The sequence below is a fragment of the Mustela nivalis genome (genome assembly GCF_964662115.1).
Source record: "Mustela nivalis genome assembly, chromosome: 2".
Classification (NCBI taxonomy): Eukaryota; Metazoa; Chordata; class Mammalia; order Carnivora; family Mustelidae; genus Mustela; species Mustela nivalis.
This window is the reverse complement of record NC_139021.1, coordinates 171,436,770-171,460,513: the sequence shown is the minus strand read 5'-3', so window position 1 is coordinate 171,460,513 and position 23,744 is coordinate 171,436,770. Positions and strand designations below refer to the sequence as shown.

General features: G+C 41.5%; 1 protein-coding gene across 11 annotated transcripts in view; it reads left to right on the top strand.

Moving 5' to 3' along the window:
* The window catches only part of ABLIM1 (actin binding LIM protein 1), a 299,644-nt gene that overhangs the window by 267,154 nt on the left and 8,746 nt on the right, over nucleotides 1–23,744 (top strand). For 5 of the 11 annotated variants that reach the window (XM_082721488.1, XM_082721484.1, XM_082721487.1 and 2 more), the window contains 6 exons: nucleotides 8,997–9,044; nucleotides 11,818–11,958; nucleotides 14,167–14,258; nucleotides 15,449–15,554; nucleotides 18,294–18,358; nucleotides 19,016–19,087. In XM_082721488.1, the coding sequence (XP_082577614.1) occupies nucleotides 8,997–9,044; nucleotides 11,818–11,958; nucleotides 14,167–14,258; nucleotides 15,449–15,554; nucleotides 18,294–18,358; nucleotides 19,016–19,087 (524 nt within the window). Of the gene's footprint in view, nucleotides 1–7,177; nucleotides 7,283–8,996; nucleotides 9,045–11,811; nucleotides 11,959–14,166; nucleotides 14,259–15,448; nucleotides 15,555–18,293; nucleotides 18,359–19,015; nucleotides 19,088–23,744 lie in introns of all 11 variants that reach the window. The other 6 variants (XM_082721486.1, XM_082721485.1, XM_082721482.1 and 3 more) reach the window with 3 other exon arrangements.

The window sequence follows — 23,744 nt, the reverse complement described above, 5'->3', positions numbered from 1 at the left end:
AGGCAGCCCCCCCGCAGAGTGGAGATTTATTAGCACCCGGGGAAGGCTAATAAGGCGCATCTCCAAGAGTTAGCTCCCAGCTTTCGACCTCTCCGCATGCCTGCGTGTGTCATGACTACGCCCGGCGTCTTAGAACTGACATGACCTCTCTCCACGGGAGAACCATGTCATTTCTGAGGGCTCTAGATGAAGAAACAGGAAGTATTTAAGACCTTAAGATTTATTATCCACCACGTAGGAAAAAAAACCATATATTATCATTTTGTTTTTCTGTGTGTCAAAAGCAAAATATAATATATAGTTGGGGTTTTTCCTGGTTTTGATATGTGATGTGGCTCGGCGAATTATACCCGCATTTAGCAGCAAAAATGCAAAACTTGTCTTACTGGTGATAAGCCACTTAACCACTTAATGATATTAAAACATTTGGATGGTATACAAAGATCTGTGGCAATGTAACTTGAATTCCTCTCCTCAAGCCAACCCTTTGAGTCATCAGTCCTCTTTTGACTGGTCGTGATCTCTGCTCGATGCAGAAGAAGAGCTTTGCCTTCTGTTTTCTGTTTCTGCCCTCCATCCCTGCCCATTCCCTTTATGCCATTCCCATTGTTTTCCTCCTTGTCCATCATGCTTCTGTAGCAGTCCTCAACTGGGGCTCCCGTTCCCCTCCATGTGTTGGGGGATCCAAGAGCCCTGAAGGGGTGTCAAAGGGGCCATAATTTAAAATACGTGTGAGCTCCCAGAAGCATGCTAACTTGTTCCATAGTCTTGATTTGAACCAAATTAACCCATGACGGCAGCTAAAGGAGGGAAGTGGCAGATGAGCACAGATGCTGTTAGGGGACTTGAGAGAGACCTAACAGATTCTAACCCTGTGATCCAAGCGCTCATGTCCTGAGCCCTGCTACTGAGTAGCCAAAATGTTGTTCCAGTTGACTGAGCTTTCCTTTGTCGTCTACCCAAGTTATTTTCTTACTGCTTACTTGGATTTTTGAGCAACGGAGTCCAAAAATATAAATACTTCACTTAATCAGTGTGCTGTTATTTTTATGGGTGCTACTTTAGCATTTTCTATGCCATAAAAATAATGTTGCTGACATGCTTATTGAAGATACACATTATTTGTCATTGGCAAAGGGATCAGCCTTTTTCAGTTGGAGCAGCACTTTCTAAAATTCTTGACAGAGTACTTACAATTATTATTGCTAATTAGTATGGGGGGGTACTTTAGAGAATGTTTCTAAAGCGGTGAGAAGTTATTTTTAAAAATTTCAGAGATGTATTTTAAAGAGACTTTAATATAGAAGCTCATGGCCCAACTAAGGTTAGTTTGTTTGCTTCTAATATACAAGAGAAAAATGGGTTTTTAATTAAAAAATGTAAGCTCCCTTGTTCGGTTACTAGATGTTTCATCTTTCCACTTAACGTGGAAGAAAACCTAGAAAACGTTCACACTTAAGAAATACCTAAGAGCTGCTTTTTGGAGGAAGAAAAATGCACATGCCCTTTGTACAAATAACACGTCATGAAGTATCAAGACATAGAACCTCGTGTCTGTGCATGGCTTTATGGAAACTTGGGATGCCCAGATGGACACTGGACGCCTAGGTTTAAATATTATCTCTGTCCTGTGCTCACTGTGGGACCTTGGATTGTTGACTTCACCTCCTGAGTGTTACTTGCCTACCTGGTCTATAGAACCTCTCCTAGGTTGTTGTGGGTATGTGAAGTCAAGAGCCGTGTAATAAGCACTCAGCTCACCTTGTCTGTGACAATTTCCCCCTGGGCATGGTGCCCTTAAAGGAGTTTTGATTACATCATTCTATTCCATTCTCTGGTTAAGGGGCCCCTGGCCAAGGGCTCACACCTGGGGTGTGCTACACGGACCAGACCCCAGCCCCCACCCCCGGGTGTTTCAGTGTAAATATACACGAAGGATAATTTTAAAAGCAAACTTCTTTTCCATCTCTGTTTAATTCAAAAATTGCATTCTTGTTGAGGCTAAGACAAACAGCTTCTTTCAGTCATTTAAATTTTTCCTTTTCAATCTGAAGACCAAATAGCAATAAAAATTACGTACCTTTGTGTGCCCAAATAGTGCCTTACTAAAAAGGTAATTATACAGTTGACCTTTGAACAATGTAGAGATTAGGGGCGCCAACTCTCTGTGTGGTGGAAAAGTCTTCGTATGAATTTTGACTCTCTAAAAACTTTACTAATAACCTCCTGTTAACCCTTACTGATAATACAGTCAATTAACACATATTTTGTATGTTATATGTATTATAGACTATATTCTTACAATAAAGGAAGCTAGAAAAAAGGAAATGTTATTAAGAAAATCAAGAGGAAAATAGCACTATTCCATTTACCAAAAAATACCCGTGTATAAATGGACCCATATTGTTCAAGCCCATGTCATTCAAGGGTCAGAGGTACATCGTTTTCTGTCTTTGGACTGAATTTGAACTTTTTGACACAAATACTGTGATTTTAAATTGTAGAGACCACTAGGCCAGGAGGGATTAGCTTGACCTTGAGTTCACACTTAAGAAATACCTAATGATTTCTCTCTCATATGGCTATAGTTCATTCCTATAAAATAGTTTAAATACATCAGATACAAAATGTAATGTACATTAGGGTATATGCCTAGTTTTAAAATCAGATGCACTTTTTGCTAAACTACAAAATAAATCATGAAGAATTTGTATAGTAAAGATACTGCTTTAAAAGCCTAATATAGTTGGATCAGTAAAAGCTCATTCTTCAAGGAATTACTTCTTAGTTATTCCAAAAAAACCTGTGTCCATTTCCATGGAAGACCTCTCCAGCACTTGGAAGTTTCAACATGGAGGGCATTTATGGCCTTTGGAGAAACACCTCGAAGGTGTCTTCAGAGTGGAGGCAAGTCCACCACGGCCCTTCATTTAAACATTCACATTTTATCTTACAGTTCGTCTTAACAGTCTTGAGGCGGTTATTTTTAAGACAAACGAGGATGCCAGGGCAGGATGTATGTCCTTCTCAGGAAGGTGTAGCTAGAAGCTGGGGGCCCCCTGCTACTGTGGCAACCGGAAGTGCAGCCCCACCCGCACCCCGCCTTTTCCCAAGTCCACCTCCTCATCCTTTTTGTGACACATGGGTCCGGAACCCCCCAGGGTTCATGGAGCTGAGGTTGCTGCGTGCGTGTAAAGCTAAGATGCCCATCACAGGCTGTCTCCCTATCCCACTGGCTTCTCCAGCCACGTTCTAGAATGTCCATCTTCTTTCCCGCTGTGTTTTTATTTCTGTCCCCTGGACTCTCCTGCAGCTTCATTCGATGTTGCTCTATCGTTGCTGGGCCACGTGAACAAGTACATGCTTAGATTGGAAAGCTTTTCACTCTGTTCTGAGCTTTGTCTGTGTCATGTTTGCTGAGTTACTCTTCCCTCCCCTTGGAAATACTGTTAGACATTATGTTCTGTGTCCACGAGGTAGAAAACAGATTTGGGACCCGGAGGGCTACCTATATTAAGTCTCTTTGAAAGGAATCTTTGCTGTTCTGCCATAGAAATGATTTTCTCTGATCCAAATATTTGACACTTGCTGAAGAAAGCCATAATGCTTGTTAAAACTTGAGACAAGGGGCGCCTGGGTGGCTCAGTGGGTTAAAGCCTCTGCCATCGGCTCAGGTCATGATCCCAGGGTCCTGGGATCGAGCCCCGCATTGGGCTGTCCGCTCCACGGATAGCCTGCTTCCTCCTCTCTCTCTTTCTACCTGCCTCTCTGCCTACTTGTGATCTCTGTCTGTTAAATAAATAAATAAAGTCTTTTTAAAAATAAATAAATAAATAAAAATAAAACTTGAGACAAAAACCAACAATCCTGAAACTCTGTCATGAAATTCTAGAGGCTGCCAACTTTACGATCCCCTCAAACTACTCATTTATATTTTGAAACATGAGCACTTAGCATCCAGAAAACCAGGCAGCACTCCAGCAGGTGCCCCAGCAGACACATGCACAGCCATTTTGATTTACTTGTCTCAGGATTTGTCACTTGGGCTCTCAGAGTACCAAAAAGAAGATTAAAAACAAGAACAGAGCATTCAAATTTGTTAAGCAAGTGATTTTATCTCCCAGACAGAAAAATCAGCTAATAAAGCTGATGTGGAAGGAGCTCACAGTGAAGGCTAAGAAATATTTGTATGCAGTAGCTTCTCATGACAGTAGCTAAGATCACTGACAACTGAGAGTTAGCCAGTACAAGGAAGGACTTACTTAAGGAACAAAATGGCTTTGAATGTGATAGGTACAATATTCTATGACATACACACTATTATGTTATTTTTAAACAGTGTCTGCATCTCCAGGCTGATGATGATGATGGCAATATCTTCCATGTATGGTCTTTCCTGTGACACCACATGTATTACTTTGCCTAAGTAATGCACTAGGCATAAAAATATTATTTCCGGGCCCTCCTCAGTTACTTCCTTCTAGAATAGATAGGGGTTTTTAAGTTAGAAAGAAGAAAGAGGACTTACCTTGAGAATTTTTCTTTTTCTTTGAGAATGCCAAAAAATGGGATCTGGGTGGCTCAGTTGGTTAAGTGTCCCAACTGTTGATTGCAGCTCAGGTTCTTGATCTCAGGGTCATGAGTTCAAGCCCTGAGTTGGGCTCCACACTGGTCGTGGAGCCTACTTTAAAAAAAAAAAAAAAATGCCAAAGATATTTAATGCCTTTGGTGTTCCAGGGGCTAAGCATTTGGTACCTAGCAACAGTATTCTGAGGCTTGTTCCCAGTGAGACAAGTGGAGGTCATATTGTTCAGAGTCCATTAGATGGGTGCATTGTTGAGTCTCTCTTTGCCTAGTGCTTTAAAATGTTTTGTGGGGGGTTTTAATTGATTCTAGCATTAAATCTATTAATAAGACTTGAACATGGTAGTGAGGTTGTGTGTGCGTTTTTTTTTTAAGCAATTAGAAAGGCCAGTGGTTGCTGAAATACGCAGCCGAATAAAGAACTATGCCCAACAAGAGACAGCATTCAGTTAAAATTCACCCATCGGGGGTCCAGACAGTTACTCCCCAGCCTTTGGGAATCATCTGCCCTAGGAAGTGATGGGTAGGGAAGTGATGGGCTCCTCCTGCCCCTTGCCAGCAGACCATCTCCATGATAGATTTTTAATACATGGGCAAAGGGTCATTCTAATAACCTTAAACCTTTGCGTCCCATCTATGCAGATACTTTTGCGTGTGTGTGCCACAGGCTAATCATCATCAGACCAAATTTAATGGAGTTTCATCTGATTGGATATTATCACCCAAAACCCGTGAGAACATTTCCCTGAGATGTCTGATGTCTTCTTGCCGTGAAGGAAGGGTAGAGTGGAAGGCCAGAGAACTGTGTGGCTCCGAAGCAGGAGCAGCCAGTGTTCAGGATATGCAGAAAGCTACCTTCTTTTGAGAACAGCCCCCCAGAAGTATTCTGTTTTTCAATTATTAATTGCTCTCGTAAGTTCTGATGTTTACAGGAGTAAAGAATTCCTCTGGAGTGAAATAGTTTAGGGGTTATCAAAGATCTAGTGGGAAAGTTATAAAAAGGAGATGTTCTTGTGACCCTGTTACTCAATACAGGCATCTGGTGCCTTTATCCAAGAGCAAGGTGAAGGTTAGTCCTGCAGTGGTGTTTATTAAATTCAGCTGTTAATAGCTCAAGAATTCGTAAGTAGACTGCTTCAGTCATTCATGGCCAGGCATTTATAAGGTTTCATATCATTAGCATTAGTTGATAAATTACACTGTGAAAACTTACAACTTCTGTGCTTCAGAGGGCACTATAAAGATAGCGAAAGACAATCCACAGAACAAGAGGAAACATTTGTAAGTCGTCTATCTATACGAAAAGGGACTTGCCTTCAGAATATATAAAGAAGTCTTCTAACTCATGAACAGAAGTAATCGCATTATAGGTCATTAACTTCTGATAGTCCCCTGCACCTTCTGTGTATTCTTGGGGCAGATGTTTTCTCAGACATGGGGTAGGAGGACAGTTTAGGGCAGTAGCTGACCTCTGATAGCTCAAGGCAAGCCTTAGTTCATCCTGGCCGGAAGGGGTGATAATTGGCCTTGGTGGAACTCAAGGCTTTGCAGCCAATGCCAGCTAGCCTTTCTAGCCCCTTCCCTATTCTCTCCTCCAAGAAGACCCTGCTGTCCAGCCACAGTGGCTCGGAGTGTTGTTCCTACACACCATGGCCCTTCTAGGCCTGCTTACCCCTCGGCCCACCCTCCCACCTGGTGTACTTACTCCTTGACACCCTGCTCAGTCTAACGTCTTAGCTCTGCGCACGAATTGATGGCACCCTCTCCTGAGCAGGCATGTCCATGTCATAGTCTGTCTCCTTAGGTAGCTTCTGAGACTCGCAACCCCCCCGACAGGCAGGGATGACTTGTCATTCATCTCCATGTCCTCAGTCATAGCTCAGTGCCCAGCCATGGTAGGTGTCCAGACCTGTTTCACAGATGAAATTGTTGGACGGGGTGGAGCCTCAGAGAAGCCTTGGAAGAGGCAGGTGGAGAGAGTAGTAAGAGGTCGCAGAGTCCCTGGGAGAAAGGGCTCTGACCCTGCGGCGTGTATCGCACAGTGAGGAAACAGAAGCATTTGCTGCAAGTGCAGGCACTTTGCATTGCTAAGGGGAGGGACTGGGTGACCACGCAGGGTCCCAGATACACGGAGCCTTCCATTCAGAGAAATCCATTCCAATCGCCAGCCTCTGCCATCGTGCCTGGAAGTGACTGTAATTGGGCTTGCGTATCCCGCCCCTTCACATGCTTGGGACTTAGTGGTCTGACAACTGAACCTGAATCATTACCAAGTGACCTTCCATGACTCTTAATGTACTTTCCATCTAATCAGTTTGCTGCTAGCTCACGGCCTTCAACCGCATGCCATTGGAATGACGCATCCTACCGCTAGCTGCTTCTAACCCAGTTCCGCGCGAACTCAAGTCTCTCTTGCGGAAAACTAAACCTTCTATCACCCTGGGAGCCAAATGGATAAATTGAGTTTGTTTCCTCTGTTTCTCCTTTTGGATGTACCTCCTTCCTGTTTGTTTCGAATTTTTATTATGCTCGCTTTGTGTTCTTTATTGCTGTCCCTTCTCTTATTTTGTTTTCTCCATTCTTCTCATTGGAGGCAATGAGCCGTCCGGCGGCCCGAGCTCCCCTCTCCCCTACCGGCCAGACAGTCGTCCTCTCACTCCAACCTATGCTCAGGCCCCTAAACATTTCCATGTTCCAGGTAGGAGCTGACACGGTCTTTGTCCGGGTGTCCTGTCACGGTGTAGAATGTAGCGCTGTCAGCTGTCTCGTCTCATCCTCACACTGTCTTCATCGGGGTGCACATGGTTGACAAACCCTAAATTGCACGATCTGACCCAGAAGGCCTCTCAGAAGTTTGGGGATGTGAAAAATGCCAAGGATTGTATGGAAGGTTTAAGTTCACTCAAAATTTTTTGAAGGGAGTAGGGGAAGCAGAGAGTGAGGGAAGGAGTTGAGTTGCCTTGTTTTGCTTTTACTGAGATTTTAATTTAAATGTACGGAGATTTGAATGAGTGCCCTTCGAAGATACCGCTCTGTGGTGTGGTGTCATTGCCTACTTGTCACAATGGCATTCTAGTGACCGTCTCATCCTCAAGAATGAACCACAGCCTCACTCAAGAGTGATTTTATTTCTTCCTGTTTGTCTCCCGTGGGGAGATTGTTTCTGTGAACTTTTCAGAGAGGTATAAAATTGGATCATTTGGTTGGTCCTTCGTAGTTCATAACCAACTGACTACCTTCTTAGCCCACAAAGATATCTTGCAATTTAGGCTTGGTGCTGTAAGCTTTGCTGAAATCCTAAACATTTGCTGTCATGGTACAAATGGTAATTTGCCACCAAGATCTGGAAAACTCAGAACCCAACAGTATCTTAATGTTTAGGGTCAACTCAATTTTTAGGGGCAAGGTTGGCCATCAGAAGTCATGATATTTTTCCCCCCATTGGAAGTACATTGTTTTCTTCTAAGCTACTGAAAGTGGTTTAATAAATTACCCATTATGTTAATATTAGGACACATATTTGGAATCTGTACTTTTTTTTCTTTTGCATTCCGAACTTAACCTCGTAAAACAGAGGAAAGTTCAGTGAGATTCATACTGCTAAGATAGAACTGCCTTTTAAAATAAAGCTTCACTGAACCCTGAAAATCAAAGTTGTTGGTACGTTTGCAACTTTTGTGCATGAAGAATGCCCCCACCAAGATACAGTGCCCAAGATTGGGGGGAAACAGACCTTTGAAATTTCCTGAGTATTTGCAGTCAAAGCGAAACTGGAGCATTATCAGATGGGGTCCTATATAAATAAATGAATAGTATTTGGCATCTCTTTTCCTTTCTTTTTTTGAAAAATTTGACCTATACTAGTTAGGATTCTCTCAAACATTTTGTCAGCACATCAGACCAGCCTTGCACATAAAAACTGTTTCTGTGTTTTAAAAAACAACTCTTACTTGTATTGCGTTGCTTTCCACTGTTCCACTCATTAGTTGAAAAGTAAATTGAGCCCCTGGTATCCACTTGGAGCTCAATTTCTAGACAGTAGCTATTTGGGGACCTTCCCCAAACTGGTTATGTCTTCCTCACCACTGGAGTCCCTCCACTGCTTCCATTTCTTCCTGTTTTAATCCCACTTTTAGTGAAGTGCATATTTGCAATAAATGGCTCATGAATTAGTTACGTCTCTATATATCCTAATATGTATTACAAAGGATTCCATATCACTTGTCTGTAGTAATTCACTCATCCCTGGAGCTTCTTCCACGAACTTTGGTCTTTGTAATACAAAAGTTAACCTTCAGGGTTATTTTTGTTCAAGAGTCTTGGGTTTGGTTTGCCTCCCTCTTGGTTGATCTGTTTTTCCCATTGCTGAACGGGTTCCCATAATTACACACCTTTGCTTTTCATTTCCACAGATCAAGGGATCAACATTTACCGAAAACCACCCATCTACAAACAGCATGGTAAAACCCGCTTTCCTCTGCATAGCTTTTAAGTAGGGGCGCCCACTGAGCTCTGCTGTCCTTTGAAGGGCTTCTCTGCTGCTGCTTTTGAGAATCAAACTGGGGCGCCCAGCACATTATGCTTTTATGGGTTCCTAAGATGCAATTACTGTGAGATTGGTTTTCTTAGAAAGAGAACACTTAGCTTGGTTAGGAAGATCCCAGTAATTCACACTTTTTTTTTTTTTTTTGCCATCAGATAATATAATCCAGGCTCTATAATAATTTGGATAAACTTATAATTAATTTAATTAAAATAGTGAAGGCCAGCTACCTAGAAAAATTAACTGGACTAAGCCTACATCAGCTTGACTCTCTAGTTCCCCAATTTCTTAACAGGCATGCAGATGTCTGCACCTTGCGGTAGAATGAACAGGACACACTCCAAGAACAGGGACCTAATCTGGTCCCAGCCCTGGTCCCAGCCCTTACCCTCAATGGTTCTGTGATATCACAGACACAATTTCTCTGTCCTTCAGTAATTTCTAATAGGCAGCAACTAGTGAGTTAGGCCAGCTTGTCTCTGAAATTCCTGCAAACTGAAATCCCTAACGTGGATTTATAATTGTGCTCTCCTTTTCTGGAAATATAGGATTTTTAAACCCAGGAATTCACATTACCATAAGTAAATCACGTTTCCCCCCAGCATTCTTAGGTCTCTATAGAGGAGGGGCCGTAAGTCTTTGTGAAGGGAAGAGAAAGCCAACACTGGTCTTCAGGTGATTTCAGAAAATTATACACAAAATGTGCCTGGAAATTTGAAGGCTGCCTTTAAAAAATCTAGTAGACGTTAATGAGTCCTTAAGGATGAGGATGACATGAAAAGCAAAGAAAGTTGAAAATGCACAAGGAAAAAAATTAGGCCAACATTCTGGGGGAAAAAAAGGACAATGTACATACAGTAATGACTCTAGAACTGTGATTTTTTTTTCTCATCTTTTTTTTTAAGATTTTACACCATGTGCTTGCTTTTTTAAGTTTGTTAACATTGTTTTTGTTTGTTTTTTTATGGTTTAATGTCTTCTCACCCACTCATTAACATGTGAATGTTTACTGACTTCACCAATTCTAATGCGTAAGTACTGTTTGAAGTCATGCTTTTCTTTTTTTCTAAATTTAGGAATGAGACTCCAAGAGTTTGATATATTAATGTAGAAACTGTTTTTATTACTAAAATCTCTAAGGCCCTGCCTCTCTCAACAAACATAATCAAATAATTAAGATTTAAAGAAAGTGGATAGTGTTAGCTTATTTATTTGAAAGAGACTGGGTTTTTTCCCCCTGAAATGTACTCTGACTTCACTCTTTGTTATCATTGAGAGTAGCTCAGTCAGAGTGCCTTCCCAAAGGACAGTGTTCAAAAGAGCAGTTCCAGGGGATAGAACTAGAGGGCACGGTAAAAACTGCATTTGGAAAATGCTAGATTTAAATAAAGTCACACTTCTTTTTTTTTTTTTTTTTGTAATGCAGAACAGCTTCATCTTTAATGTGCTAACCCATGTTGTCCCTCTTTAAGAAGATGTCCTCTACAGTGTTTTCCAGGCTGAATTTTTAATTCTTTTTTTCAAGAGGTTAAAGAGTCAGAGAAACACTACCTCGTGCTTGGCCAAGACTTCGACCCTGACAAGTCTATAGGGTGACCTTGGTCAAGTTGCTTCAGGAAAACGAGACACAGAAGGTTCCTACAAAAGTGGGCAGTTCGAGCTGAGGATTCAGAAAAATTATTTCCAGATTTTAAAATTTGTTAGGGGGGGGGGTGGATTTTATTTAAAGTGTTCTAACTCTACTTGAAATGTTTAGCAACATCTCAGGCCCGTCTGCCAGATTAGCCAGAATCAGGGTCTGACCATTAAACCTGGTTTTTGTTCCAGCTCAGTGATTAGATTTGGAGCTCTAAGCCAGGGACTCCTCCTTTAAGCAGAGTCATTAAGAACCCTCTGAACTAAGGCCCTTGCTAGTCTGGCTTTTGTTGTTTTCAAGTGGGATGACTCACTTGTATGTGCAGACCCTTGAGAAAAACAAGGAGTGTTCTGCATACGTAAGGCGCCATGTTGAATTCCTACAAGCTGAGAGTAGATTTTCCCATTGCCATTTCTCCTAGGACTCAAGACACATGTATAATACGTGAGGATTAGAATGAACTGGACGGATGTTAGTTAAAATGAACAGACACAAATACCCTAAGAGACAAAGCCAGCCCTGTCAGTCAAATGACAGTGTCATGTTTTTAACTTAGTTCTTTAATTTCAGATTGCTAATTCAGATTTCTAATTACTCTCGAAGAGTATTACCTGATGGAACTTTCTGTGATGATGGAAATGGTCTACCATTGTGCTTCCAGTATGGTAGCCACGAAGTCACAGGTGGCTACTGAGCACTTAAAATGCAGCTACTGCAGCCGAGGAAGGGAATTTTAATTTTATTCATTTGTTGGTTTCATTTCATTTTATTAATTGAAATTTAAGTAGCCACATATTGCTAGAGCTGGTATTGGACAGCCCAGCTCTGGAACAAGGTGTTTCAGATGTCGAATGAAGTTTTGCTTCCAGCAGAACATAAGGAAAATGAGTTGGCACTAGGCCCTCCCGAGTGGCTAGGCAATTGATACTGATCATAAACAGCTTTCTAGAGTTGAAACTTTTGCCAGAAAACAAGAAAATTGTGTAAGTGGGTTGTACCACCATGGCCTTGCAGACCAATAGCTAAGCTCCCCCTGATTCCCACCTAGATGCAGCTGCGTTAGCAGCCCAGAGCAAGTCTTCAGAAGATATCATCAAGTTTTCCAAGTTCCCAGCAGCCCAGGCTCCAGACCCCAGCGAGATACCAAAGATTGAGACGGACCACTGGCCTGGTCCCCCCTCACTTGCCGCCGTAGGTATGCGACTGCGACAGCTAAGCCCCATGGACAAATTGGTAGGAGATTGCAAATGAAATGCTTCAAAATACACAAGAAAATATGTCCTATTGTAAAGACTTTTAAGAAAATATGACGAGAGGTAGAGAAAAGCACTGAGGTAATGTTCGTGTGTGTGCACAACACTTCAAAATTACAAAAACCCAATCACCAGAGCCTTACACTAACCAAGCCACTGAGAGGCAGACAGAACTGGTCTAAAACAGATGATTGGCATGGACTTCAAGAGTTATTACTGCAAAATCAGTAACTCTTGAAACAGTGGAACCAAAGCCTCCTGCCAAGAACACTGTCCTGTCTAATTAGTCTGGTGGGCGGATTTATTGAGTGTCCACAGAGGCGTGACTTCTTTCAGTTAAACTTGTTTTAGACTATTTCTGGGTTATAATTTCAGTTCTCTTAACAACCAGTCTTAACACAGAAGCCCTCGCACCTTTCTTGCAAGATCACGTACTCTGTCACTAAGAAGGGCTGACGCAGAATCGTGGCTGTTCTAAAATCCTACTCGTGTAGTTATGTGATCTTCCATCTCTCATTTCCATGAAGTCTGTGCTAAAACGTCACATTGGAGCTGCTTCATTCATTGCGTTGAACCACAGATCTATGCTTTAGAACTGTGTCAGTGTTTTTACTGTTCTGTCAGTTGTGAAATCGTTTGGCCTAAAAAGTGCTATTAGCAAACTCAGAAGCTAATACTGAAAATTGAGTGAGTCAGCTTTACAAAGATACAACTGTCATCAGATTTTTGTCGACAACCTTTGAAAAAAGGCCTTCAATTTTCCAAATTTCCAAATTTTCTTCATCATGCTTTTTCTCAACAAGTTATTTTCTGGAACAACTTTTACAGACATGTAGGTGGATATTAAAGCAATCTATGTAGAAATACTTGTAGGAATAATTTACCTCCCTGGGTTTATGATTTGCAAGTACTCTGTATATCATGTTGACTTGAGACTATCTGATTCTTACAAACTTGTGTCTTTTAGTTTTTATTAGTAGAGATCAGAGAGTGAGCTTTCACAGTGACATTTATGATTTTAAGAACTAAGAATCAGTCATCAGCTTTTCTCAGCCAGACTCTATCCCACAGGCAGTTCCTGGGGCCTTTGGGGTTCCTAGTTCAGTCTTGCTACTCATGGGGACGTAAACAGCTAAATTTAGGGGAAAGGAAGAATTAATATTTTGTTCTTAAAATCATCATCACTAACTAGTTAAAAGCTTTTTGGGGAACCCAATGGAACCCAATTTGGAACAAAATGAAGAAAAATTCTGGCCCATTAATTAAAATGATAAAAACTGAGACCATTAGTTCAAGTTTATTTTGATTAGATTAGCAAGCTTTCCTGTTTCCTCCCACAGCCAGATTAATCCTAGCAATTTAGGAAAAACAATAATTATCTTAATTTTACAACCATTCAGATGGATTCCTGCCTCTTACTCCTTCACTCCCCTTTTCCAAGAAGCTTAAAAATTGTAAATGATCTGCTAGATTGGACTAAAATAGCTCACTTTTTTAGCTGTCTTAACACGATTCATTGACCCATTAGTATAAAACTTTTTGTGACCATTTTTTTCAAAGGATTGAGGGAATGAAACATTTGAGACTCACCTCTTAAAAGAAAAATAAAAGCATGGTTCATAACAAATTTACTAAGGGCAGAAGATGGGGTGATAGTTATAAGGACAAGTCTAAATATTCAGAAAAGGAGAAAACTAGAAGATTACAAAGCATGTCACGAGAGAGTGACTGTCTTACCTGTTTAATGGTCATGGACATGAATTTGGGTTCCTTCCTGTTTGAAAGCTGACCTCCGTGTCATCCAAAGAATAAGTCTGGATGCCCCTCCCCACTACCATAGACAGCTTTGGCCAGCGGCCAGTGGGATGACTTAGACCCAATCATAATGGCACCCAGTATCCTAAATGAGCAGGTCAGTTGTTAGGAGGCCAAAATTCACAACTTACTGGATCCCACATCAAACTTGCCTGAAACCCAAAACCCACCAGCAGGGCTCCATTGGCGGTGGGCCCTTCTTGCATCATGGGTTCATGAACGTTAAAGACCCCTGCTGGTGTTGCCCTCGGATAAGTTGAGCGCAGGAGGACTAGCCCCTTAAGGTCCTCTGGCCGTGGGACTGATGTGAGAAGTTGTCTGTGCTGTGGAATTAGGAGCCGACGCGAGACGCAGATCTGGCGGCAGAGAAGACGACGACGAGGAGCTGCTGAGGCGCCGGCAGCTGCAGGAGGAGCAGCTAATGAAGGTTTGTCCTTCAACTCCTTTGCTGAGGTCTTCAGTTCAGTTCCCTAGATCAGGAATTTTTCGAATGGACACTGTGAATGAGCCACCAAGGGAAGGAGAGGCCATCCTAGCCCTCACAGATCTGGAAATCCAGTAGGCAAGAGGAGACAGGATTCTAGTGACCCAAAGGCAGGGTACTTAGTATTGAGTGGGTTCCAGAAACTTTCGAGCTTCTGCAAGGAGAGCCAGACCACGTGGGGGCTGGGGGTGTGCAGGGCATGTGTCGGAAGGGCTAGGTGAAGCCATGCTGTTCAGCCACGTGGTGCGACACCTGCATTCCTCAGTGCAGGCTCTGCTGAAGGAATTCCCTTGGGGTTGAGTGTTTCTCCAGGGCTTGTCCCGGGACTTGAAGGTCCTTGTATGTCTTTCTGGACTAGGAGGGAGGGGATAAAATGGACTGCCACCAAGACGTCCTCGTTATACACCCCCACAGCATCCCGGAAGACCAAAAGAAGGAAAGTCCATTACAGCCTGGGGTAGAGGGAGCCAAGACATTGTATACTGTCCCAGCAATCAGGGACTGATGAGTCTTTTTATGTCCCTTGACATTTTCCAAAGATACTTAATCATATGGGAAATGCACATGATACCAGTTATATGGAGGGAGAGGATACAAAATTGCATTTATAGCATGATCCCAGTTCTGTATGATCTGTGCATAGAAAAGTGCTGGAGGGATATAAATGAAATGTAAATGGTGATTTTCTCTGAGGGGTGGATTATGGGATTATGGGTTACCCTTCTTTCCTTCTAGATTTCCTAAAATCTGTGCAGTAAGCTTGTGTTACTCTTGTTTTCTTGTTTTTAAACAATTCAATGAAATTTGTTTTTAAAGGATACTGTCCCCAAACTCCCCTTTGCACATCAAAAATTGCCACACAGCCACACCTGCCTCCTGAGGTCTCCTGCTGGCTCATTGGGGAGGGCAAAGGGGGGAGAACAGTCTTCAGGCATGGAGCTCGTCCCATGCTTGTCTGAGAGGGGTTCAAGGTCCAAAACCCGGCCTATCCCTTGAGGAACCACCAGGCTCTGGCACTGTGTGTGTTCAGGCCACTCCACGGTCAGGAATTTCTTGCAGGACCTTCTAGAACAGAAACTGCCATTCTGACGATAATTGTGGGCTTCACTCTCACTTTCCTTTTTTTGCGGTAGCTCAACTCGGGCCTAGGGCAGTTGATACTGAAAGAGGAGATGGAAAAGGAGAGCCGGGAGAGGTCGTCCCTGACCGCCAGTCGCTATGATTCTCCCCTCAATTCAGGTGAGCAGCGGGGCCACCGCCTTCTCCCAGCCAAGAGCCAGCCACCTGCCTGCAGGGAGCCCATCTGGACTGTTCCAGGAGAGGCGGAGCCATTCCTGGTGGAACCTGCAGAGTGTTCTACATGAACAGAAGTGTGGGAAATGCACTGCATGTCAGTTTAGCTTCTGAGGTTGCCATAGTTCAGGAGTGCCTGGGTGGCTTACTCAGTTAAGCGTCTGCCTTTGGCTCTGGTCATGATCCTGGGGTCCTGGGATCAAGCCCCGTGTAGGACTTTCTGCTCAGCAGGGAGTCTGCTTCTTCCTCTGCCCCTCCCCCTGACTTGTGCTCTCTCTCTCTCAAATAAATATGAAGCTTTTTAAAAAAAGCATGCTGTTGTTCTTCCTTAAATGTATATTTCCTTCATGTTGGAGATGGGGGAACCCTTGGAGGATTTTTCTTTTTCTTTTTTCTTTTTTTTAAGATTTTATTTACTTATTAGAGAGAGAGAAAGAGCACAAAGAGAGAGGGAAAAGCATAGTCCCCACTGAGCAGCAAGTACTATATGGGGCTTGATCCCAGCACCTTGAAATCAGGACCAGAGCTGACGGCAGATGCTTAACTGACTGAGCCACCCAGGTGCCCCATCCTTGGAGGATTTTGTGAAGGTGGTCAATTCAGGATATTCATCTTAGAGGGAATCAGCAGAAGGAAATTCTCACAGAGAACAGAATGCTTTGGGGCACTTGGAGATATGGGTATATCTCTATATCTGTAATATATGGAACACAGTTACACATATATATAAAATTAAAAGTAAACATTAAAAAAATGCTCAATCATTGAGAGGTCTAGATTTGGCAAGGAAGGAAGGTACATGATCAGGATTTTCTGTCTTTATGGTGTTTACACTCTCTGCTGGGAAAAGAAGACATCCACACATGCCGAAGGAACCGGTGGTAGTATCTTACCCTGGAAAGGGTCTCAGGCTTTCTAAATCCATGCCCCTTCAATTCCTATTGCCTTATTTCTGTTAGAGAAGAACTATGATTTTTGGCTCAGGGAACTCAGTTTTGCAGAAGAGACTTCAAAACAATTGATTAAATTGATTCATCCTTTTAATCTAGAGCATAATATGGCATTGTGAATCAAGAACCTTATAGGTCATTTCATTTTGACTCTTCTCTTAGAAAGGGGGGGGGGAGGAGGGAATAGAGTGCCTTTTGATCGTGAACATTTTCAAAATACTGTTTTTGCATTCAGATTTCAGTAAAAGAGCTGAAGACCTACAGTGTTGTTTTTGACACTTTGGAAGATTATACATTGGTCTGAAACATTCCATCAGTATATTTTGTCCTGCTTATATTTGTCAGAAGCCAAGTCTCTCTTCACCCACAAGATTTCTTCTCCCATGTTCTGAACTAGTGCATAATTTTCCCTCTTGAAGGTTCTTTTTTTTAAAGATTTTATTTATTTATGTGAGAGGGTTTGTTCATAAGAGAGACAGAATGAGCGGAGAGGGACAGAGGAAGAGGGAAAGGCAGGCTCCCTGCTGAGGAGGGAGCCCCTATCTGGGGCTCAATTTCAGGATCCTGGGATCATGATCTGAGCCAAAGGTAGACATTTAACCAACTGAGCCACCCCTTGAACCTTGAAGCTTCTTTAAAAATGTGTTTAGTGTTTCCTACATACAAGCACTTTTGTTAGACATTGTTCCATTTATTTTCACAACATGTCAATGAAGTAGATGATATTATTCTTCCCATTTTGTAGATCAGGTGACAGGTAAAGGATGTTTAAGGAACTTACCCACTGTCCCATTATTAATAACTAGCAAAACTAGGACTCTGTAGTCTGAGCATTATAACCCCAGAGCCCACATTCTGAACTGGAATGCCCTACTACCTCTCCTTGATGCCTCACTGGCATCAATCTCAGTTTGGTGGTTTACTAATCTTCAGAGTTCCTTCTGATCCTGTAGTACGGTTCTGTAAGAATACATAGCACAGTATCTACATGAGTCAAGAAACAAAGACTTCCACAGATGAAATACCACGCTGAGGTGTTAAGTTGCAGAGCCAGAATCCAAGCTCAGGTCCGCTCCCTGCAAAGCTCCACAGTTGATGTAATGTCATGCTATTGATTAACGGGATATCCTATCCCATGCCTCTCGGGAGCTGTGGTGAGCCCGGAGAGCATGACAACATACATGGTGGCTTTCAGGTCAGTTACCGTCACCATACCAACTGGGGCATGAGCTTATGCATCCAGATGGCCCTGGGTTTCAATCATTGCTTAGCTGTTTATAAGGTGAGCGAGCAACCTTGGACAAGGTCAAGGTTAGCCCCTATTTCTTCTCCTATAATGGAAGTAATACGGTAGTGCTATTAGGGTTGTATTGAGGATTTGGAGGTAAAGCAGTACCAAGCACCTCTTCCTTCTCCATCCCCCCTCTCTGCATCACCCAAATGTGGTGGCCTTCCATGAGCATTAGAGCCCAATATTATTTGAGTTATTTTTTGCTCTCTTTTTCTGTGTATCATTTACTCAGTAAGGTAGAAGATGCATTGCCACTTTCATAAGAGAATTGGGCTTCTAGGGACACCTGGTTGGCTCAGTTGGTAGAGCATGCAGCTCTTGATCTTGGGGTCATGAGTTTGAGCCCCACATTGGTGGTAGAGTTTACTTAAAATAAATAAATAAATAAATAAATTACTTTAAGAATTGGACCTCTGATTTCCTTTTTTACCTTTTCTCATTCAGCTTCACATGTTCTATCATCTAAAACCTCATCTCTCCCAGGCTATGGAAAAAATGGTCTTCACCGGGTAAGATTTCTCAATTAATTGTTCCTGAGTTGGTTCCCTCTTCAGTCCTCGTTGAAGTGCTAATAGACTGTCTGTGTCTGATAATATGATCTCAGTGTTACAATATAATAAAAAATGTAATTCCCCTGATCTCCTCGCAAATCCCTTAAAGTTACAGGCAAAATAACATACTTCTATTGAGAGAAAGAAAAATTGACTTTAGATGAGAGAATAGCCTGTATAAACTGGTGGGAAGACTACATTAATTAATTGTGTGGCAAATATTTCCACAGTCAAGCTACAAGTAATGACTTGAGCCTTTATCTCTGTTATAAAAGGATATGGGAAAGTTTGTTGCTCTTGCCCTCCCCAAAAAGCATAGAACAAATGCAGTTGTGTAGAGTTGTGCAGTTGTGCAGTCTGTGTGGAGAAATGTATTTTCATTTATTGGCAAAAGATAACTTGCTTACCCAGCACCTGCTGGCATTGGATGCCCTGCAAAAGACAAAGAGATTTTGTAATAGTAGAAGACAAATAACGAACACTCAGGAATTCAGCTTGGGAAGAATCCTGAGGATTTTGTAAATCCTTTCTTCCCTTTCACCTGACTCCAAAACCATGGCTCTGGAGCAGATTGTCTAATGGTGTGTTTTGTTTTGTTTTGTTTTATCATTTCAGCCTGTTTCCACAGACTTTGCTCAGTACAACAGCTATGGGGACGTCAGTGGAGGAGTGCGAGGTAAGACCCGTGTACATGGGCTGCTGAATGACTGGCCAAGTCATTGAGACAAGGTTGTGTAGTCAAGTGTACATTGGCTGGGCTCGTGCTGTCATCGGAAAGCCAGATCACAGCAAGCCTCTGGGAGCTAGTGGAGCATGTATTAAGATTGCAAAGCAGGAGATAGTTCAAGATTATGGATGAGTAAGGGACCTGAGTTTCATCAGGTCCCAGGAATTCAGCTGACAGTTGTCAAATCATTCTGAACACCTGAGAACTCAACCTGATATTTTAAAAAAATAATATCTGAAACTCTACAAATAGAAAAGTGACCACTTTCTGCAAGAATAACAAGATGGAAAAACTTGCATCAGAGAACAAGAGGCAGTACTGACTGCCAGGAACCTAATCAGTATGGATATAAGTAAGCTATCCAAACTAGAGTTCAGAATAGTGATTATAAAGATATTGGGTGGGCTTGAAAAAAGCATGGAAGACACTAGAGAATCCCTTTCTGGAGAAATAAAAAAACTAAAATCTAATCAAGTCAAAACCAAAAAGGCTATCAGTGAGCTGCAATAAAAAATGGAGGCTCTGTTAGGATAAATGAGGCAGAGGAGAGAATTAGTGATCTAGAAGACAAAATGATGGAGAATAAAGAAGCTGAGAAAAAGGTAACTGCTAGATCATGAGGAAAGAATTCAAGAGATAAGTGATACCATAAAGCAAAGCAATATAAAAGTTAATTGGGATCTCAGAGGAAGAGGAAAGAGAGAGTGGAAGAGGAAAAAGAGAGCTCTTTTATATTGGAGCAAATTATAGCCGAGAACTTCCCTACTCTGAAGGAAGCAGGTATTCAAGTCCAGGGAGCACAGAGAACCCCCTCAAAATCAATAAAAATAGGTCAACACCTTGACATATAACAGTGAAACTTGCAAATCTCAGAGACAGAAAATCCTAGAAGCAGTGAGGGACAGTAGGTCCCTAACCTACAAGGGTAGAAGCATTAGACTGGCAGATGATCTATTCACAGAGACCTGGCAGGCCAGAAAGGGCTGGCATGATATATTCAGGGTGCTAAATGAGAAACATATGCAGCCAAGAATACTTCATCTGGTAAAGCTATCATTCAACATAATAGAGAGATAAAGCTTCCAGAACACATAGAAACTAAAAGAATTTGTGATCACTAAACTAGCCCTGTGAGAAATATTAAAGGGGATCCTTTAAGTGAAGAGAAAGCCCCAAAGTAGCATAGACCAGGAAAGAACTATAGAATATACAGAACCAGTCAGTGACTTTATAGGTAGTACAATGGCACTAAATTCATAACTTTCAAATAGTTACTCTGAATATAAAGGGCTAAAATGCCCCAATCAAAAGACAAAGGATATCAGACTGGAAAAAAAGCAAGACCTGTCAATATGCTATCTGCCGAAGACTCACTTTAAACCCAGACACCTCCAGATCGAAAGTAAGGGGGTGGAAAACCACTTATCATCCCAATGGACAGGTAGGAATCGTTATATCAAACAAATAAGATTTTAAACCAAAGACTATAATAAAAGATGAGGGATGACACTATATCATAATTAAAGGGTCTGTCCAATAAGAAGATTTAACAATTACAAATATGTATGCCCCTAACATGGCAGCAGCCAGTTACATAAACCAACTAATAACACAATTAAAGAAACACATAGATAGTAATACAATAATAGTAGGGGACTTTAACACCCCCCTCACTGCAACGGATATATCATCTAAGCAGAAGATCAACAAGGAAACATGAATGACACACTTTGAATGACACACTGGACCAGATGGACCTCATAGATATATTCAGAGCATTCTATCCTAAAGCAACAGAATACACATTGTTTTCGAGTGCTCATGAAACATGTTCCAGAAGAGATCACATACTGGGTCATAAGTCAAGTCTTAACTGGTATCAAAAGATTGGGACCATTCCTTGCATATTTTCAGACCACAATGCTTTGAAACTTGAACTCAGTCACAAGATGAAATTTGGAAAGAACTCAAATACATGGAGGTTAAAGAGCATCCTACTAAAGAATGAATGGGTCAACTAGGAAATTAAGAATTTTTAAAAATTCATGGAATCAAATGTAATGAAAACACAACCTTTGGGCAGCAAAGCCAGTCCTAAGAGGGAAGTATATAGCCATACAAGCCTTTCTCAGGGGCTCAAATATACAACCCAACTTTACACCTAAAGGAGCTGGAGAAAGAACAGTAAATAAAGCCTATGTCCTGCAGGAGAAGAGAATTAACAAAGATTATAGCAGAAATCAATAAAGTAAAAACCAAAAAAAAAAAGAACAGATCAATGAAACTAGAAGGTGGTTCTTTGAAAGAATTAATAAGATTTATAAACCCCTGGCCAGACTTCTCGAAAAGAGAAAGGACCCCCCAAAATAATATCATGAATGGAAGAGAAGAGATCACAACCAACACCGAAGAAATATAAACAATTATAAGAACATATTAGCAACTATATGCCAACAAGTTCGACAGTTTGGAAGAAATTGATGCATTCTTAGAGATGTGTAAACTACCAAAACTGAAGCAAGAAGAAATAGAAAACCTGAACAGACCTATAACCAGCAAGGAAATTGAAGCAGTAATTAAAAACCTAACAAACCAGAATCCAGGACCAGATGGCTTCCCAGAGGAAGTCTACCAAACATTTAAAGAAGAATTAAATACCTATTCTTCTGAAGCTGTTTAAAAAAATAGAAAGAGAAGGAAAGCTGCTAAACTCTGTGAGGCCAGCATTACCTTGATCCCCAAACTAGACAAAAACCCTGCCAAAAAGAATTAGACCAATAACCCTAATGAACACGGATGCAAATATTCTCAGCAAGATACTTGCCAGTTGGATCCAACAGTACATTAAAAGGGTTATTCACCATGACCAAGTGGGATTTATTCCTGAGCTGCAACAGTGGTTCAACATCCACAAATCAATCAGTGTGATACACTACATTATGTTCAACATAGTGCTAGAAGGCCTCACCTCAGCAATCAGACAATAACAACAGAAATAAATTAAATAAATAAATAAATAAATAAATAAACAAATGGCATCTGAATCAGTAGAGAAGCCAAATTCTCACACTTTGCAGATGACATATTGTATGTGGAAACCCCAAAGACTCCATCCCAAAATTGCTAGAACTCATACAGGAATTCACCAGAGTCTCAGGATATAAATCAATGCACAAAAATCAGTTGCATTTCTATACACTAACAAGGAGACAGAAGAAAGAGAAATTAAGGGAGTCGATCCCATTTACAGTTGCACCAAAAACCATAAGATTAGACCTAGAAATAAAAGAGTCAGAGAACTATAAAACACTCATGAAAGATATTGAGGAAGACACAAAGAAATATGGATTTCTAATCCAAATTCATGGATTAGAAGAACAAATATTGTTAAGATGTCTGTGCTACCTAGAGCAATCTGTACATTCAGTGCAGTCCCTATCACAATATCATCAACCTTTTTCACAGAGCTGAAACAATCCTAACATTTCTGTGGAACCAGAAGAAACCCTGAATAGCCAAAGGAATGTTAAAAAAAGAAAAGCAGAGCTGGTGGCATTACAATTCCAGACCTCAGGCTCTATTACAAACTGTAATCACTCAACCACACAGTATGGTATGGGCCCAAAAACAGACACATAGATCAGTGGAACAAAAAAGACAACCCAGAAATGGATCCTTAACTCTTAAGAACTATGTCAACTAAACTTCGACAAAGCAGGAAAGAATATCCAATGGAAAAAGACAGTCTCTTCAACAAATAGGGTTGGGAAAATTAGACAGCCACATGCAGAAGAATGAAACTGGACCATTTTCTTACACCACACACAAAAATAGAATTAAAATGGATGAAAGACCTAAATGTGAGACTGGAATCCATCAAAGTCCTAGAGGAAAACACAGCAACCTCTGTGACCTCAGCCATAGCAGCTTCCTGCTAGATACATCTTGTGAGGCAAGGGAAACAAATGCAAAAATGAACTACTGGGATTTGATCAAGATCAGCAGCTCTTGCACAGCAAAGGAAACAGTCAACAAAACCAAAAGATAACCGACAGAATGGGAGAAGATATTTGCAAATGTTTTATCAGATTCAGGGCTATTATGCAAATCTGTAAAGAACTTTACAAACTCAACACCCAGAGAACAAATAATCCAATCAAGAAGTGGGGAGAGGACATAGACAATTCTCCAAAGAAGACACAAATGGTCAACAGACACACAATAAAATGTTCAACATCACTTGTCATCAGGGACATACAAATCAAAACCATAATGAGATACCACCTCAGCCCAGTCAGAATGGCTAAAATTAACAAGTCAGGAAATGACAGATGCTGGCAAGGATGCGGAGAAAGGGGAACCCTCCTACACTGTTGGTGGGAATGCAAGCTGGTGCAGCTACTCTAGGAAACAGCATGGAGGTTCCTCAAAAAGTTGAAAATAGAGCTACCCTATGACCCAGCAATTTCACTGCTGGGTATTTACCCCAAAGATGCGAATGTAGTGATCCGAAAGGGCATCTGCACCCCAGTGTTTATAGCATCAACGTCCACAATAGCCAGACTATGGAAAGAGCCCAGATGTCCATCAACAGATGAATGGCTAAAGATGTGTAAT